This window comes from Oncorhynchus tshawytscha, linkage group LG19, assembly GCF_018296145.1.
Source record: "Oncorhynchus tshawytscha isolate Ot180627B linkage group LG19, Otsh_v2.0, whole genome shotgun sequence".
Classification (NCBI taxonomy): Eukaryota; Metazoa; Chordata; class Actinopteri; order Salmoniformes; family Salmonidae; genus Oncorhynchus; species Oncorhynchus tshawytscha.
Window position 1 is genome coordinate 41,022,636 of NC_056447.1, and position 16,414 is coordinate 41,039,049.

At 43.6% G+C, this 16,414-nt stretch overlaps 1 protein-coding gene across 4 annotated transcripts in view; it reads left to right on the forward strand.

Moving 5' to 3' along the window:
- LOC112218764 (FYVE, RhoGEF and PH domain-containing protein 4) overlaps positions 1-16,414 on the forward strand; it is a 109,448-nt gene that overhangs the window by 73,655 nt on the left and 19,379 nt on the right. For all 4 annotated transcript variants that reach the window (XM_042301672.1, XM_042301673.1, XM_042301674.1 and 1 more), the window contains exon 2: positions 9,368-9,523. In XM_042301672.1, coding sequence (XP_042157606.1) covers positions 9,368-9,523 — 156 coding nt within the window. The remainder of the gene's footprint in view (positions 1-9,367; positions 9,524-16,414) is intronic.

Here is a 16,414-nt window from a genome sequence, read left to right on the forward strand (position 1 = left end):
GGCGAAAAAAAATACAAAATCCTCGTACGTTGACATGACGACGATTAAACGTCATCATGTTTTGTATTATTAAATGTTTTTAATGATGTGGAAACAACGTTGATACAACCATTTATTTGCCCAGTGGGACATATAATCATCTTTTCACAGGGGGTTCAGATAGTGTTGATTCTGTTGTTCTATTGAAGAGTTAGCAACATATTGTCATGTTGTTTTGAGGTTTCCTGGAGTTGGACAATTCCCACAGCTGTTGGCATTTGCACTGAAAGTATCAGATAATGATATCAAGTAATGTTATGGTCACAATATTTCGTAATTGCAGGTCGAAGGACCAGTTTTGAATTGTGTATATTTACTCATATGTTGTGGATGTATTCACTTTCACATCTAAATCCCTTCCATTTTTCTTGTATATTACATCATACATCCGTGCTCCTAACTGGAAATCACCATGAGAAATCCCCATACCACCCATTTTGAATCCCAGGCAGAATTTGTTATACATTGTGGGATATTCTGTGTGATGAGAGTAAAGTGACCCCTTGGGCACAGTTCTCTGGTCTATTTTGGTTAGAAGTAAAAGCTGTAACTTAGATCCTAGTTTGAAGATATAGTCTGAAGCTCAGTCTCAGAGTTGTTCTCAGACACTCCCTCTCTTAAGACTCAGGGTGCTAGGTGGCTGACTGAGTGGAGACATACAGGTGTGCCTATTGTTTTTACTCACAGTTCTCGCTCAAGAATCGTGACACATGTTTCCTCAGGATTAGTGAGTGAGTGAGATAGAGAGATGATCAATGGTTTATGTAACAGGTCAGGTACTCTGTGTGATGTCATAACCCTTAAGGGGGTGTGAAGGCGGTACTTGTCACACAGACTCACCCCAGGCTGAATGCCTTTCATGAATAGTTGAGGAACATGTTCTACAGGGCAATGTCACCGTAACAGAGTGACACTGACGCTCAGACTTTTCACTTGAAAATATGTCAGACAAAAACCAATGATTGCAAAGTTTTTAAAAAACAACATACAACTCTATGCACAATTAATACTTTGAACAATTTCCACTGAAAATTGTACCATTTACACAGTAACAGATGCAAAGTTTTGTAACAGAATGACAGCACAAACTTTGCATTTGCACTGTTCTTCAAGTAAATGTGTTTTTGTAAAATATCTGTATCATCGTAGAATTGCCCTAGAGCAACAAACAGTAAAGACTGTGGCATTCATTACCTTTACATACAGTATATCTACTTAACTATGGTATGTATGCATATCTATTGAACTATGTTCTATGTTCTAAGGAAAGAAATGACTGGAAAGAAAAGGTATTATGTCACTTAGAAGTAGATACTGTTATACCACAAATTAGATACAGACTTTTCAAGCATCCAATTAAGAACAAGATACTGTGTATTCCAAGAGGCATCGTGGTTGGTCTCTCCTGTTATTTTCCCTCTCTCTCTGTGAGGTAATGGATATGGATGCGCTGCTCTTCTCTCTGATTATGGAGAGAAGTGGTTTTGTTAAATTGATACATTCCTTTATCCTTCTCTCTGAGCCTGGTGGTATTGGTAAACATGCATTCTTGTGTGTCTTGGTGCGTTCAAGACAACTTGTAACTCTGAAATCTCAGACTTCAGTGCTTTCAAGACAACTGGGCTCAGACGGGGAAAACATGTTTTGAACGTTCATCCAACTCAGAATTACAAGTCGGAAATTCTGACAGGGAGGGAGGGGTCTTCTAAAAGGAAGCAATATCTTTAGTAGCACCAGCAGTACTGGGGGATTTAACACAAACTGATCTGAGGTTATCTGATTTTTTTCCTAAATGAATCTACCTCACTATTATCCTCCTCTTCTCTGTTGACATGTCATGAAAGATCAAGAGGACATTGGTCTATTTGGTCTATTTTCAGTTCTCTGCCAGCAGCATACCACCCTGCATACCACTGCTGGCTTGCTTCTGAAGCTAAGCAGGGTTGGTCCTGGTCAGTCCCTGGATGGGACACCAGATGCTGCTGGAAGTGGTGTTGGGGGGCCAGTAGGAGGCACTCTTTCCTCTGGTCTAAAAATATCCCAATGCCCCAGGGCAGTGATTGGGGATGCTACCCTGTGTAGGGTGCTGTCTTTTGGATTGGACGTTAAATGGGTGTCCTGACTCTCTGCGGTCATTAAAGATCACATGGCACTTATCGTAAGAGTAGGGGTGTTAACCCCGGTGTCCTGGCTAAATTCCCAATCTGGCCGTCAAACCATCACGGTCACCTAATAATCCCCAGTTTACAATTGGCTCATTCATCCCCTGTAACTATTCCCCAGGTCGTTGCTGCAAATGAGAACGTGTTATCAGTCAACTTACCTGGTAAAATAACGGATAAATAAAGTGACACAGTTCAATACTGTGGAGAATGTTTTAATTATGTGTCATATGAAACAATTTATATGTTATTATTTTGATAAATGCTAGCTAAATGTCTGATCATATTCATTGGATAATTCATGAGGATTTACTCTTGACTGGCTGAGAAACGAATGCCATGATTTCCACCACAGTCGGTCTAAAATTATTTTGAAACAAGTGAATGCCCTCAGGCTAGTTTTCCCTGCCTGCCCAATAGTAAAATATAATGTAGTCTTGCGAAGGTTCGGGCCAGTTGCCATGGTAGCAGGTCTCCCATAGTGTAAATCAAGGACATAGCCTTAGGTGGGATTGTGTTCACCTGAGCTCTGCATTCACTATTGACTATTTGATTTAGCTGTGGATTCTCAATATTTGCTCACTTTCCAGTTTCCACAGAATCCTGTTATGCCCTGTACCCCAGGCTCAGAAGCCCACCTTGCAAACATGCAATTAGGATATCTGATGTAGGCTAATACAGTTTTCATTCTGCATCAGAAGACTGACATTAATATTAAAGAGAAGAGGAAAGGAGTTGATTCAATTTACTGTGGTAATAGTGTGATATAGAAATGGCAAAAATGTTGGCTTGGTCTGGTGTTTGGTACCTTCTCAGATAGAACATGACCATTCAGACCTGAGGCTGTTTTAATGGGCCCATCTCCCACGAGGCTGTCACACAGAAGCCATGTTTACATCTGACACAGCAACAGAACGAACCCCCCTTCTCCTCGGTGGAGCTCAAAGAGGAAGAGAATGAAATATGTCTCTGAAATAACCCAGAAAGGGGCTCTTTGTGCTCCCTAACAACTTAATGTCCACATGCTTTGATTTAACAGGACGCTGGCTGCTAATTTGCATGGGGGTCTGTGGCGGGACGCTTTAAACATGAGGAGGCCAGTGTGTGTGTGTGTGTGTGTGTGTGTGTGTGTGTGTGTGTGTGTGTGTGTGTGTGTGTGTGTGTATTTCCACCTCCATAATGTTTACAGATGGAATCTGCAGTAGGGGAACAGATCCACTGGCAGTATTGTTTTGTTGCAGAGCTGAGTAGCGTCTCAGCATGGTCAATAAATTGTAGTACATATTGTGTTCTTCTGTAGTCCGAAGGGAAACAAATGGGTTTGTTTGCAGTAACTTCTTTGTTGTAATATCACAAACAGACGTGGCTGTTTCACAGTTAAGGATTCCAGCTTTAAAGAGGAGATCTGCAGTTCAAACAATAACAAAGTCGTCACCTTGCCACTGTTTGGGTAAACAGCTGGGGGATGGTCCTGGAAAAACGTAACCACTCTCAAATTCATAGACAGAGTTATGGATGCAAGAACTGTCCATCCATGATAACACAATTCTAGTTTTTTTAACCAAGTTTGAAGGCCATACTTTGTTTATTTACAATTACATTGTTTACAAACTATGGAGTAAAACATATTGTGGGTTCTGATGAGGTATGACAGTTGAACTAAGCTCATGAGGCATTTATGAATTTTATTATTCAAGAATCAGTGGGTATATATCATTGATTTAAAAGATTTTAAAAAAGGGATGTACCTGTCGCAGATTGCCCCTTTAAAGTTAGATTTGGGGGTGAGGCAATCTGGTCCTAGAGAACTTCATCCTACTTCAACTCAGACAACAGAAACAGGTAGGGCCAGAGGTCCATACACTCCACAGGTGTTTACATCAGTGACATACAGTACACCTAGAGCCACACACTGGCTGCTCTGTCGTGGAGAGGGTCTGCATTTCACTGTGAGTGAAAACATGTAGGTGATTTACAGCAGAATGACAGGGTGGTTGACATGTTAATAACAACCTCTGGAGATTTACTATAGAGGGTGTCAGTGACTCTCTACAATCACTAACATACATGTTCCGCTTGGCGACTTGATGTGGAGACTTGATTTTGGTTATATGGACCATAACATGTTCTAAATTTCCCCTTTAAAGTGATTGCAGATGATGTCAAGCATTTAATCAGCCGAGTTCTTGAGGCCAGCTCTAAAATTATCCACAAAACTTAGGCCATGTTTAGAAAGTCGCCCCAGGAGATCGTGAGACTTTCTTAGTCGGTCACTACTCGACCATTTCTTGTAAAAGCCTGTGTTGTCTTTAATTGAAGTGGAGCTGTAAAAATAGCTAGAGTGTACGAAACATTAAGGACACCTGCTCTTTCCATGACATAAACTGACCAGGTGAAAGCTAGGATCCCTTATTGATGTCACTTGTTAAATCCACTTCAATCAGTGTAGATGAAAGGGAGGAGACGGGTTAAATAAGGATTTTTAAGCCTTGATACAATTGAACATGGATTGTATATGTGTGCCATTCAGAGGGTGAATGGGTAAGACAAAAGATTGAAGTGCCTTTGAATAGGTTATGGTGGTAGGTGCCAGGCGCATCGGTTTGTGTCAAGAACTGCAACACTGCTGGATTTTTCACGCAAAACAGTTTCCCGTGTGTATCAAGAATGGTCCACCACCCAAAGGACATCCAGCCAACTTGACCCAACTGTGGGAAGCATTGGATCAACATGGGCCAGCATCCTTGTGGATCACTTATCGACACCTCTGCGAATTGAGGCTGTTCTGGGGGGAACTGGCAGGGGGGGTTTCAAACGCAATATTGGGAAGGTGTTCTTAATGTTTTGTATACTCAGTGTACAGCACCATGTATACATTCTGGGAGAAAAAGGTGCTGTCTAAAACCTAAAAGGGTTCTTTGGCTGTCCCCATAGGTGAACCCTTTGAAGAACCCTTTTTGGTTCCAGGTAGAAAGAACCCTTTTGAGTTCCATGTAGAACCCTTTCTACAGAGTGTTCTACATGGAACCCAAAATAGTTCTACATGGAACCCAAAATAGTTCTACCTGGAAGCAAAAGGGGTTCTCCTATGGAAACCTTTTGGAAACCTTGTTTCTAAGAGTGTAGAATGCCACTGGAGATTCTTCCTTGTTATGATGAGTGAGTCATACTTTTTTATAGCGGTATGGTGAGTTGGAGGTACGCTATAAAAAGTATGATACTTTTAGAGCAAAGAGAACAGTTATCTATTTTTAAGATTGAAGAGATTGAGTTTATTAAAGGTATTTAGGTCACATTTCATTTATTCATTCAACTGGGATGGGACTTCATTGAACTCATCCTATCTTCTCTGTAGACTTACTGATCATGGAGCAAATAAGCAAATTAGCTTGTATCATCAGATGCAGGCTCTGCAGCGCTAGTGAATGGATAGCCTCTCAGGACAAATGGACAATGTTACACATTGATTATGTCATACAAGGCGATTCAGAGCATCGACAAACATGCTCAATGGGTGACATGTCTGGTGAGTAAGCAGGCCATGGAATAACTGGTACATTTTCAGCTTCCAGGAATTGCGTACAGATCCTTGACATGGAGCAGTGCATTATCATGCTGAAACATGAGGTGATGACGGCAGATGAATGGCACGACAGTGGGCCTCAGGATCTCGTCACGGAATATCTGTGTGACACGGAACTGCAGTCAGGTCAAGACCCTGGTGAGGACAACAAGCATGCAGATGAGTTTCCCTGAGACGGTTTCTCACAGTTTGTGCAGAAATTCGTCAGTTGTGCAAACCCACAGTTTCATCAGCTGTCAGGATGGTTGGTCTCAGACGATTCTGCAAGTGAAGAAGCCGGATGTGGAAGTCCTGGGCTGGCGTAGTTACACGTGGTCTGCGGTTGTGGGCCCGTATGGACGTACCGACAAATTCACTAAAACGACGTTGGAGACAGCTTATGGTAGAGAAATGAACATTCAGTTCTGGTGGACATTCCTGCAGTCAGCATGCAAATTGCACGCTCCCTCAAAACATGAGACATCTGTGGCATTGTGTTATGTGACAAAACTGCACATTTCAGAGTGGCCTTTTATTGTCTCCAGCACAAGGTGCACCTGTATAATGATCATGCTGTTTAATCAGCTTCTTGATATGCCGCACCTGTTAGGTGGATGGATTATCTTGGCAAATGAGAAATGCTCACTAACAGGGGAGTAAACAAATTAGTGTACAAAATGTGCGAGAAATAAGCTTTTTGTGTGTATGGAACATTTCTGAGATCTTTTATTTCAGCTCATGAAACCAACACTTTACATGTTGCATTTATATTTTTGTTCCGTGTACATGACTGATCTTAATGGAGACTACCGTGAGGTATAAAGCTCTTTATGGCTCTATAATGTAACAATACCTCTTGCTTGGCCTCAGTGACATGGTGCCATGTATGGTGGTTTTACCTTAATAGGTACAGTGAGGGGAAAAAAGTATTTGATCCCATGCTGATTTTGTACGTTTGCCTACTGACAAAGAAATGATCAGTCTATAATTTTAATGGTAGGTTTATTTGAACAGTGAGAGACAGAATAACAACAACAAAAATCCAGAAAAACACATGTCAAAAATGTATACATTTATTTGCATTTTAATGAGGGAAATAAGTATTTGACCCCCTCTCAATTAGAAAGATTTCTGTCTCCCAGGTGTCTTTTATACAGATAACGAGCTGAGATTAGGAGCACACCCGTAAAGGGAGTGCTCCTAATCTCAGTTTGTTACCTGTATAAAATACACCTGTCCACAGAAGCAATCAATCAATCAGATTCCAAACTCTCCACCATGGCCAAGACCAAAGAGCTCTCTAAGGATGTCAGGGACAAGATTATAGACCTACACAAGGCTGGAATGGGCTACAAGACCATCTTATTAAATGTTTTAATTCACCTTTATTTAACCAGGTAGGCTAGTTGAGAACAAGTTCTCATTTACAACTGCGACCTGGCCAAGATAAAGCATAGCAGTGTGAACACAACACAGAGTTACACATGGAGTAAACAATAAACAAGTCAATAACACAGTAGAACATTTTTTAAAGAGTCTATATACATTGTGTGAAAAAGGCATGAGGAGGTAGGCGAATAATTACAATTTAGCAGATTAAAACTGGAGTAATAAATGATCAGATGGTCATGTGCAGGTAGAGATACTGGTGTGCAAAATAGCAGGAAAAGTAAATAAATAAAAACAGTACGGGGATGAGGTAGGTAAATTGGGTGGACTATTTACCGATAGACTATGTACAGCTGCAGCGATCGGTTAGCTGCTCAGATAGCAGATGTTTGAAGTTGGTGAGGGAGATAAAGGTCTCCAACTTCAACGATTTTTGCAATTCGTTCCAGTCACAGGCAGCAGAGAACTGGAAGGAAAGGCGGCCGAATGAGGTGTTGGCTTTAGGGATGATCAGTGAGATACACCTGCTGGAGCGCGTGCTACGGGTGGGTGTTGCCATCGTGACCAGTGAACCATCGCCAAGCAGGTTGGTGAGAAGGTGACAACAGTTGGTGCGATTATTTGCAAATGGAAGAAACACAAAAGAACTGTCAATCTCCTTCGGCCTGGGGCTCCATGCAAGATCTCACCTCGTGGAGTTGCAATGATCATGAGAACGATGAGGAATCAGCCCAGAACTACACGGGAGGATCTTGTCAAGGATCTCAAGGCAGCTGGGACCATAGTCACCAAGAAAACAATTGGTAACACACTACGCCGTGAAGGACTGAAATCCTGCAGCGCCCGCAAGGTCCTCCTGCTCAAGAAAGCACATATACAAGCCCGTCTGAAGTTTGCCAATGAACATCTGAATGATTCAGAGGACAACTGGGTGAAAGTGTTGTGGTCAGATGAGACCAAAATGGAGCTCTTTGGCATCAACTCAACTCGCCGTGTTTGAAAGAGGAGGAATGCTGCTTATGACCCCAAGAACACCATCCCCACCGTTAAACATGGAGGTGGAAACATTATGCATTGGGGGTGTTTTTCTGCTAAGGGGACAGGACAACTTCACCGCATCAAAGGGAAGATGGACGGGGCCATGTACCGTCAAACCTTGGGTGAGATACTCCTTCCCTCAGCCAGGGCATTGAAAATGGGTCGTGGATGGGTATTCCAGCATGACAATGACCCAAAACACACGGCCAAGGCAACAAAGGAGTGGCTCAATAAGAAGCACATTAAGGTCCCGGAGTGGCCTAGCCAGTCTCCAGACCTTAATCCCATAGAAAATCGGTGGAGGGAGCTGAAGGTTCGAGTTGCCAAACGTCAGCCTCGAAACCTTAATGACTTGGAGAAGATCTGCAAAGAGGAGTGGGACAAAATCCCTCCTGAGATGTGTGCAAACCTGGTGGCCAACTACAAGAAGTGTCTGACCTCTGTGATTGCCAACAAGGGTTTTGCCACCAAGTACTAAGTCGTGTTTTGCAGAGGAGTCAAATACTTATTTCCCTCATTAAAATACAAATCAATTTATAACATTTTTGACATGCGTTTTTCTGAATGTTTTGGTTGTTATCCTGTCTCTCACTGTTCAAATAAACCTACCATTAAAATTATAGACTGATCATTTCTTTGTCAGTGGGCAAATGTACAAAATCAGCAGGGGATCAAATACTTTTTTCCCTCTCTGTATGGTTGTGCATAGTCTGTAGAGCAGGTTATGGGGTGGTAGCCTTGCTATCAACAGTTCCTTGCTGTCAACAGCCCTGTCATCCTCTCTGTCTCTCTGTCTGTAAGTTAAACACACTGGAGTGAAGCTGGACCATCGGTCACCAGCTGGTTAGACTAGGCTCAGTGCTGCTGATAATGAACTACATGGAGACTCCAATGATTTGCTTCAGGCCATTTGTGTGATATGTGTTTTGTACCTGCAGCCATGGGCCAAACGGCCAAATGAATAGTCAAATGATGGAGGAGAATGTAGTGAAGTGGAATACAATCATTGCAAGCAAGGGACAGTGGGGGATATTCTGTGAGGATTAGCTGGAGCAACACTTAATCTGCTCATAAGCAACACTCTGTGGCCAAATGAGTGTTGTTGAGAGTTTGGAATATAACCGTTCCTCTTGGCTCTCTCCTGCTCTCCTTCACGCTCTCTCTCTCTCTGTTCCAGCTCTAAGCAGCAGCCCCAGTGAACGCGGCAGCGGCCCCCGCAGTGCGAGAGTCAGTCAGACAGGTCTGTGTGGGAAGAGTCCCAGTGAGAAGAGCAGGAGGGGTGTCAATGGAAGAGGCTTGGCCAGCAGGCCCTCACTGCAGCCCAAACCACAAGGTACTGATAATAATGCTGTTTAATATGACATTTAGCAGACATTTTTATCCAAAGCGACTTACTATAGTGAGTTCATACACTTTAGAATATTTGACCCCAGTTGTATTCGAACCCATGACCCTGGTGTTGATAGTACCAACCACGGTTGGGGTCAATTCCACAAATTCTATTCTCTCTCCCTGTAAATTCCATTTAATTTAATTCAAATTCCAGGGCAGGCTTAGAATTCAAATATAAATCAATTCCTCTGAATTCCAATGTTAGCCAAATTCCAGCCGTTCAATTCCCATGGCACCGTATCTGTCCTCTCTTTAATCTGAGTCTAGAGGAAGGTGTCTGTTCTCAGACCTGGAGGGAAAGCGGTCTTTACTGGTTCTATCAGCAGACCTGTCAGCTTGTTTCCACTGTTGGGAAAGAAATTGTTTGACCAAATACAATGCTATTTCTCTGTAAACAAATTGGCAACAGACTTTCAGCATGCTTGTAGAGAAGGGCACTCAACATGTACTGCACTGACACAAATGACTGATAATTGGTTGAAAGAAATTGATAAAAAGACCATTGTGGGAGCTATACTGTTAGATTTCAGTGCAGTCTTTGATAGTATTAACCATAACCTGTCATTTAGAAAACTAATGTTTGTAAACTGTCATGGTCAAAACATATAAATTAAATTGTTGTAAAGATGGGGAGAGGTTTGTCCATAATAAAGTCTCTAGTTTTATCTTATCTTGATTAATGTCCAGTCTTCATATGGTAAAGTACTGCAAAGAAAGACCTAGTTAAGCTGCAGCTGGCCCAGAACAGAGCGGCACGTCTTGCTCTTCATGGTAATCAGAGGGCTAATATAAATAGTATGTATGCCAGTCTCTCTTGGCTAAGGGTTGAGGAGAGACTGACTGCATCACTTCTTCAGTTAGAAACATCAATGTGTTGGAAATTCCAAATGGTTTACATAATCAATTTACGCTCAGCTCTGCCACACACACTATCCCACCAGACATGCCACCATGGGTCTTTTCACAGTCCCCAAATCCAGAACAAATTCAAGAAAGCATACAGTATTATATAGAGCCATTATTGCATGGAACTCCCTTCCATCTCATATTGCTCAAATGAACAGCAAACCTGGTTTCAAAAAACAGATAAAGCAACACCTCACGGCACAACGCGTCTCCCCTATTTGGCCTAGATATTTTGTGTGTACAGTCGTGGCCAAAAGTTTTGAGAATGACACAAATATTAATTTCCACAAAGTTTGCTGCTTCAGTGTCTTTAGATTTTTTTTGTCAGATGTTACTATGTAATACTGAAGTATAATTACAAGCATTTCATACATGTCAATGGCTTTTATTGACAATTACATGAAGTTGATGCAAAGAGTCAATATTTGCAGTGTTGACCCATCTTTTTCCAGACCCCTGCAATCCGCCCTGGCATATTGTCATTTAACTTCTGGGCCACATCCTGACTGATGGCAGCCCATTCTTATATAATCGATGCTTGGAGTTTGTCAGAATTTGTGGAGAATCCACCTGCCTCTTGAGGATTGACCACAAGTTCTCAATGGGATTAAGGTCTGGGGAGTTTCCTGGCCATGGACCCAAAATATCGATGTTTTGTTCCCCGAGCCACTTAGTATCACTTTTGCCTTATGGCAAGGTGCTCCATCATGCTGGAAAAGGCAATGTTCGTCACCAAACTGTTCCTGGATGGTTGGGAGAAGGTACCGTTCTTTATTCATGGCTGTGTTCTTAGGCAAAATTGTGAGTGAGCCCACTCCCTTGGCTGAGAAACAACCCCACACATGAATGGTCTCAGGATGCTTTACTGTTGACATGACACAGGACTGATGGTAGCGTTCACCTTGTCTTCTCCGGACAAGCTTTTTTCAGGATGCCCCAAACAATGGAAAGGGGATTCATCAGAGAAAATGACTTTACCTCAGTCCTCAGCAGTCCAATCCCTGTACCTTCTGCAGAATATCAGTCTGTCCCTGATGTTTTTCCTGGAGAGAAAATGACTTTACCCCAGTCCTCAGCAGTCCAATCCCGGTACCTTTTGTAGAATATCAGTCTGTCCCTGATATTTTTCCTGGAGAGAAGTGGCTTCTTTGCTGCCCTTCTTGACACCAGGCCATCCTCCAAAAGTCTTCGCCTCACTGTGCGTGCAGATGCACTCACACCTGCCTGCTGCCATTCCTGAGCAAGCTCTGTACTGGTGGTGCCCTGATCCCGCAGCTGAATCAACTTTAGGAGACGGTCCTGGCACTTGCTGGACTTTCTTGGGCGCCCTGAAGCCGTCTTCACAACAATTGAACCGCTCTCCTTGAAGTTCTTGATGATCCGATAAATGGTTGATTTAGGTGCAATCTTATTGGCAGCAATATCCTTGCCTGTGAAGCCCTTTTTGTGCAAAGCAATGATGACGGCACGTGTTTCCTTGCATTTAACCATGGCTGACAGAGGAAGAACAATGATTCCAAGCACCACACTCCTTTTGAAGCTTCCAGTCTGTTATTCGAACTCAATCAGCATGATAGAGTGATCTCCAGGCTTGTCCTCGTCGACACTCACACCTGTGTTAACGAGAGAATCACTGACATGATATCAGCCGGTCCTTTTGTGGCAGGGCTGAAATACAGTGGAAATGTGTTTTTGGGGGATTCAGTTCATTTGCATGGCAGGGAGGGACTTTAATTGCAATGCATCTGATCACTCTTCATAACATTCTGGAGTATATGCAAATTGCCATCATACAAACTGAGGCAGCAGACTTTGTGAAAATTCATATTTGTGTCATTCTCAACTTTTGGCATCGACTGTATGTATTGATTTGTAAGCTATGGGTGAGGTTGTTAAATGTATATAGTTCTGTCCTTGACCAGTTATTGTCTATTAATGTTCTGTAATATGTAATGATTTGTGTGGACCCCAGGAAGAGTAGCAAATTCCAATTAGAATGTAAATGTCACGGCCGTCGAATGAAGAGGATCAAGGTGCAGCGTGGTAAGCGTACATATTCCCTTTATTTATATGACGCCGACAAAAACAATAAACAACCGTGAAGCTAAAGGGCTATGTGCTACAAACAAAGTTAACCTCCCACAAAGACAGGTGGGAAAAAGGGCTACCTAAGTATGGTTCTCAATCAGTAACAACGATAGACAGCTGTCCCTGATTGAGAACCCTACCCAGCCAAAACATAGAAATACAAATAATAGAACTAAAGAACAGAATACCCACCCCAAATCACACCCTGACCAAACCAAATAGAGACATAAAAAGGCTCTCTAAGGTCAGGGCGGGACAATAGCCCCCCTCAAAGGTGCGGACTCCGGCTGCAAAACCTGAACCTATAGGGAGGGTCTAGGTGGGCATCTACCCGCGGTGGTGGCTCACCCCGCTCCACCACTGGCTCACCCCACTTTGGCGGCACCACTGGTGCGGGGGCCCTCGCCGCGGGCCCCGGACTGGGCACCCTTGCCGGGGGCCCCGGACTGGAGACCGTCGCTGGAGGCTTCGTGCCATGGATCATCACTGGAGGCTTCGTGCCATGGATCATCACTGGAGGCTTCGTGCCAGTGATCATCACTGGAGTGAGGAGACGTATGGGCAGTCTGGTACGTGGAGCTGCCACAAGGCTCACCAGGCTGGGGAGACATACAGGAGGCCTGGTTCTGACAGCAGGCACAGGACTCACCAGGCTGGGGAGACATACAGGAGGCCTTGTCCTTGGCAGAAGCACTGGATACACTGGGCCGTGGAGGCGCACTGGAGGTCTCGAGCTTAGAGCCTGCACAACCCATCCTGGCTGGGTGGTTATCTTCACCCTGCAAATGCGGAGAGCTGGCACAGGACGCACCGGGCTGTGCAGACGTACCGGAGACACAGTGCCAGAGCCGGCGCAGGATATACTGGGCCGAGGCGGCGCACTGGAGGTCTGGAGAGCAGGGCTGGCACAACCCGTCCTGGCTGGATGCTCACTCTAGCCCGGCAGATACGGGGAGCTGGGATGTATCGCACCGGGCTGTGAACACGCAGTGGAGACACCGTGCGCTCCACCGCATAACACGATGCCTGACCAGTACGACGCTTGCCACGGTAAGCACGGGGAGTTGGCTCAGGTCTATAACCCGACTCTGCCAATCTCCCAGTGTGCCCCCTCCCAAAAAAATATTATGGCTGCCTCTCTGGCTTCCTTGTTAACCGTGTTCCCTGATAAGGATGCCGTTCCACCTTTGCTGCCTCCAGCTCCTCCTTGGGATGATGATATTCCCCAGCCTGCCTCCAGGGTCCTTTACCATCCAGGATTTCCTCCCAAGTCCATGAGTCCCCCTTACCACGCTGCTTGGTCCTTTTGTGGTGGGAGGTTCTGTCACTGCCGTCGAATGAAGAGGACCAAGGTGCAGCGTGGTGAGCGTACATATTCCCTTTATTTAAATAACGCCGACAAAAACAATAAACAATCCAAAACAACCGTGAAGCTAAAGGGCTATTTATTTTACTAGGCAAGTCAGTTAAGAACAAATTCTTATTTTCAATGACGGCCTAGGAACAGTGGGTTAACTGCCTGTTCAGGGGCAGAACGACAGATTTGTACCTTGTCAGCTCGGGGATTCAAACTTGCAACCTTTCGGTTACAAGTCCAACGCTCTAACCACTAGGCTACCCTGCCGCCACATTTGTGGCTATGTGCCACAAACAAAGTTAACTTCAGGTGGGAAAAAGGGCTACCTAAGTATGGTTCTCAATCAGAGACAACGATAGACCGCTGTTCCTGATTGAGAACCCTACCCGACCAAAACATAGCAATATAAATAATAGAACTAAAGAACATAGAATTCACACCCTGACCAAACCAAATAGAGACATTAAAAGGCTCTCTAAGGTCAGGGCGTGACAGTAAAAGCCTCAGGCTTTCAGCCTGATCATGTTCAGACAGCCTAGCTATACTGGAATATAGGAATACAGGTTGACATGATTCAAAACATATCGTGCATTAATTCCATTAACTGGGAATTCCAATTCGATTCTAATGCAAAAAGTCAAAACAGTCTAATTCCAATTCCATGACTTGAAGATTGTTACATTTAATTTAATTCAACGTAAATTCTCCATTTCATGAGTGATTTCAAGAATTGAATTGGAATTTCAAATTAATTGGAATTTCAACCCTGCTGTAGGTCTTTTACCACACCCTTACCAACTGAGCCACACAGACAACAGAGCTTCAGACATTCTGACACTCATTTACATCTAGATAAGTACTCACATGTGACTCAGTTATGGAACCAGACACGGTGTGACACAGTGGTGAAACCTTGACTTTAGTGATGTTGCATTCCTCTTTTATTTGAAGACAGTAAATCATTCTCTAGAGATAAGAAGGACAACTCTAACCCTCTACCAGTGTTGGGGAAGCTGACACTGAGTATACAAAACATTAGGAACATCTTCCTAATATTGAGTTGCACCCCCTTTTGCCCTCGGAACATTCTCAATTCGTTGGGGACATGGCCTGTTAAAAGCATTCCATAGGGATGCTGGCCAATGTTGACTCCAATGCTTCCCACAGTTGTGTCAAGTTGGCTGGAACATTCTATTATTAACCCCTTTATCTCCCCAATTTCATGGTATCCAGTAGTAGTTACTGTCTTGTCTCATCGCTTCAACTCCCATACGGACTCGGGAGAGGAAACACAACCCAACCAAGCCGCACTGCTTTTTAACACAGCGCACATCCAACCTGGAAGCCAGCCGCACCAATGTATCGGAGGAAACACCGTACACCTAGCGACCTGGTCAGCGTGCACTGTGCCCGGCCCGCCACAGGAGTCACTAGTGCGCGATGAGACAAGGATATGGCCCTGCCGGCCAAACCCTCCCTAACCCGGACGACGCTAGGCCAATTGTGCGCGGCCGTCTACGACAGAGCCTGGGCTCGAACCCAGAGTCTCTGGTGGCACAGCTAGCACTGCGATGCAGTGACTTAGACCACTGCCCCACCTGGGAGGCAAGGGTTGTGGAACATTCTTGTTACACACATGAAACTGTTGAGGGTGAAAAACCCAGCAGCGTTGCAGTACTTGACGCAAACCGGTGTGCCTGGCACCTACTACCATACTCTGTTCAAAGTCACTTAAATCTTTTGTCTTGCACATTCACCCTTTGAATGGCACACATACATACCCCATGTCTCAATTGTCTCAAGGCTTAAAAATCCTTCTTTAACCTGTCACCTCCCCTTCATCTACACTGATTTGAAGTGGATTTAACAAGTGACCTAAGGAATCATAGCTTTCACCTGGTCAGTCTATGTCATGGAAAGAGATGGTGTTCTTATTGTTTTGTACACTCAGTGTAGTTTACCAAGCTACCAATTACTTCACACTGGAAGAGATTTAGCTACACTAAAGCTAACCTTTAAAAAATATAGTATACTTCAATAATAAGTTACTTTGAGAAAGTAGTTCACTACATCCAAACTACTTTCTGAAAAATTATCATATAAGCTTAAATCTGAAATGTCATAGACGACAAATTACAATAACTACTTTCAATATTTTTTTTAACTTAAAGCTAAACTGTAAACTAGGTGTTAAGTATTTACTATGATGACTACTGAATTCACGATCATGTTTGGTACTTTGGGGTAATATTTTAATAGCATTTGTAATTTAGCTTATTAAACACAAACTATTTTAAAGTGAGAATTAGGCAGGTCAGATGCCGAAAAAGAAAGGAAATTATTGCCCTTCTTACCCATATTTTATGCCAAACTATGGTGTGTAGTTCCAGTAGTTAGCTACACCACTACATGGCAACACGTAATTAACAACTGAAAACAGAACCTTTAGTTAAACTGCCACCAGCCTCTTGCAAAACATAG